Source organism: Geospiza fortis, unplaced genomic scaffold (assembly GCF_000277835.1).
Source record: "Geospiza fortis unplaced genomic scaffold, GeoFor_1.0 scaffold172, whole genome shotgun sequence".
Taxonomy (NCBI): Eukaryota; Metazoa; Chordata; class Aves; order Passeriformes; family Thraupidae; genus Geospiza; species Geospiza fortis.
Genome location: NW_005054309.1, coordinates 2,349,284 through 2,350,160, shown reverse-complemented (window position 1 = coordinate 2,350,160; position 877 = coordinate 2,349,284). Strand labels below are relative to the sequence as shown.

General features: G+C 52.9%; 1 protein-coding gene across 1 annotated transcript in view; it reads right to left on the bottom strand.

Annotated features, from left to right (window-relative positions):
- The window catches only part of MASP1 (mannan binding lectin serine peptidase 1), a 22,341-nt gene extending 22,127 nt beyond the window's left edge, over positions 1-214 (bottom strand). The window contains exon 1 of the mRNA XM_005419103.2: positions 4-214. Within this exon, the coding sequence (XP_005419160.1) occupies positions 4-170 (167 nt within the window). The 5' untranslated portion in view covers positions 171-214. The remainder of the gene's footprint in view (positions 1-3) is intronic.
- Positions 215-877: the final 663 nt, after the last annotated feature.

Below are 877 nucleotides of genomic sequence, written 5' to 3'. Positions count from 1 at the left end.
CGCGATCCTTGCGGGGGACGGCTTTGCCTCTTTCCCAGCGCTCCGCTGTCCGCCTTATCTCTGTCCGGAGATTTGCGAGCGTGTGTGCGCCTATGTGTGTGTGCGTCTGGAGCTGTCTGGCATTTTCCATGCAGGTCACGCCTTCCCGTGCCTGCAGCCGTTCCCCACATCCAGGCAGGCAGGCAGGCAGGCAGGCAGACCTGCCCGCATCCGAGCCCTCCTCCCCGCCCGCCTCTCCCTCCTCTCCGCCGCGGGGCTGCCCTGCGCTCCAGCATTCAGCGCAGTTTTTGTCTTCCCTAATCTCCAGAGTTTTGTGTATGTGTGTGTGCCCATGCACATTGTGTTTTCTCTCTCTCTCTCTTTTTTTTCTACCCCCTCACAGCCTGCTTTGCCAGATGGCTAAAATTTGCCTCTCAATAGGGTCTGAGGCTCCAGCAAAAACAGAAGGCAAGCATGTGTGAAAAAAAAAAAAAAAAAAAACAAAAAAACAAACAACAGTGCTGGGATAAATAGCTTTAGTGGTGGTGCTGCCACTGGGATCGGCGCTCGGGAATTGCTTTCAGCATCTCTGCTTAGTGCCGAGCAGCGTTTGGGATGGGGATCTGGCTTCCAAGAAACTTTGGAGCTGCGACAGTCTGAATAAAATCAAGCCCTAATTTGCATCCTCCGGTAGAATTGAGGAATTGCCAGATTCAGTATTTTGTCCCAGGGCAAAAGAGCAGCTTTAGAAGTGGGCTCTGCTCAGGAGTGAGAACTTGAAACACCAAAGTTTCAGTGCTTTGAGCCTTATTCCCTCCTGTTCAGGAAACAGGTAAAAACATGAACACTCCCCGCTAAGCCACGGGAGACTGATCTCCCCTCCCAGTGCCAGGCACAA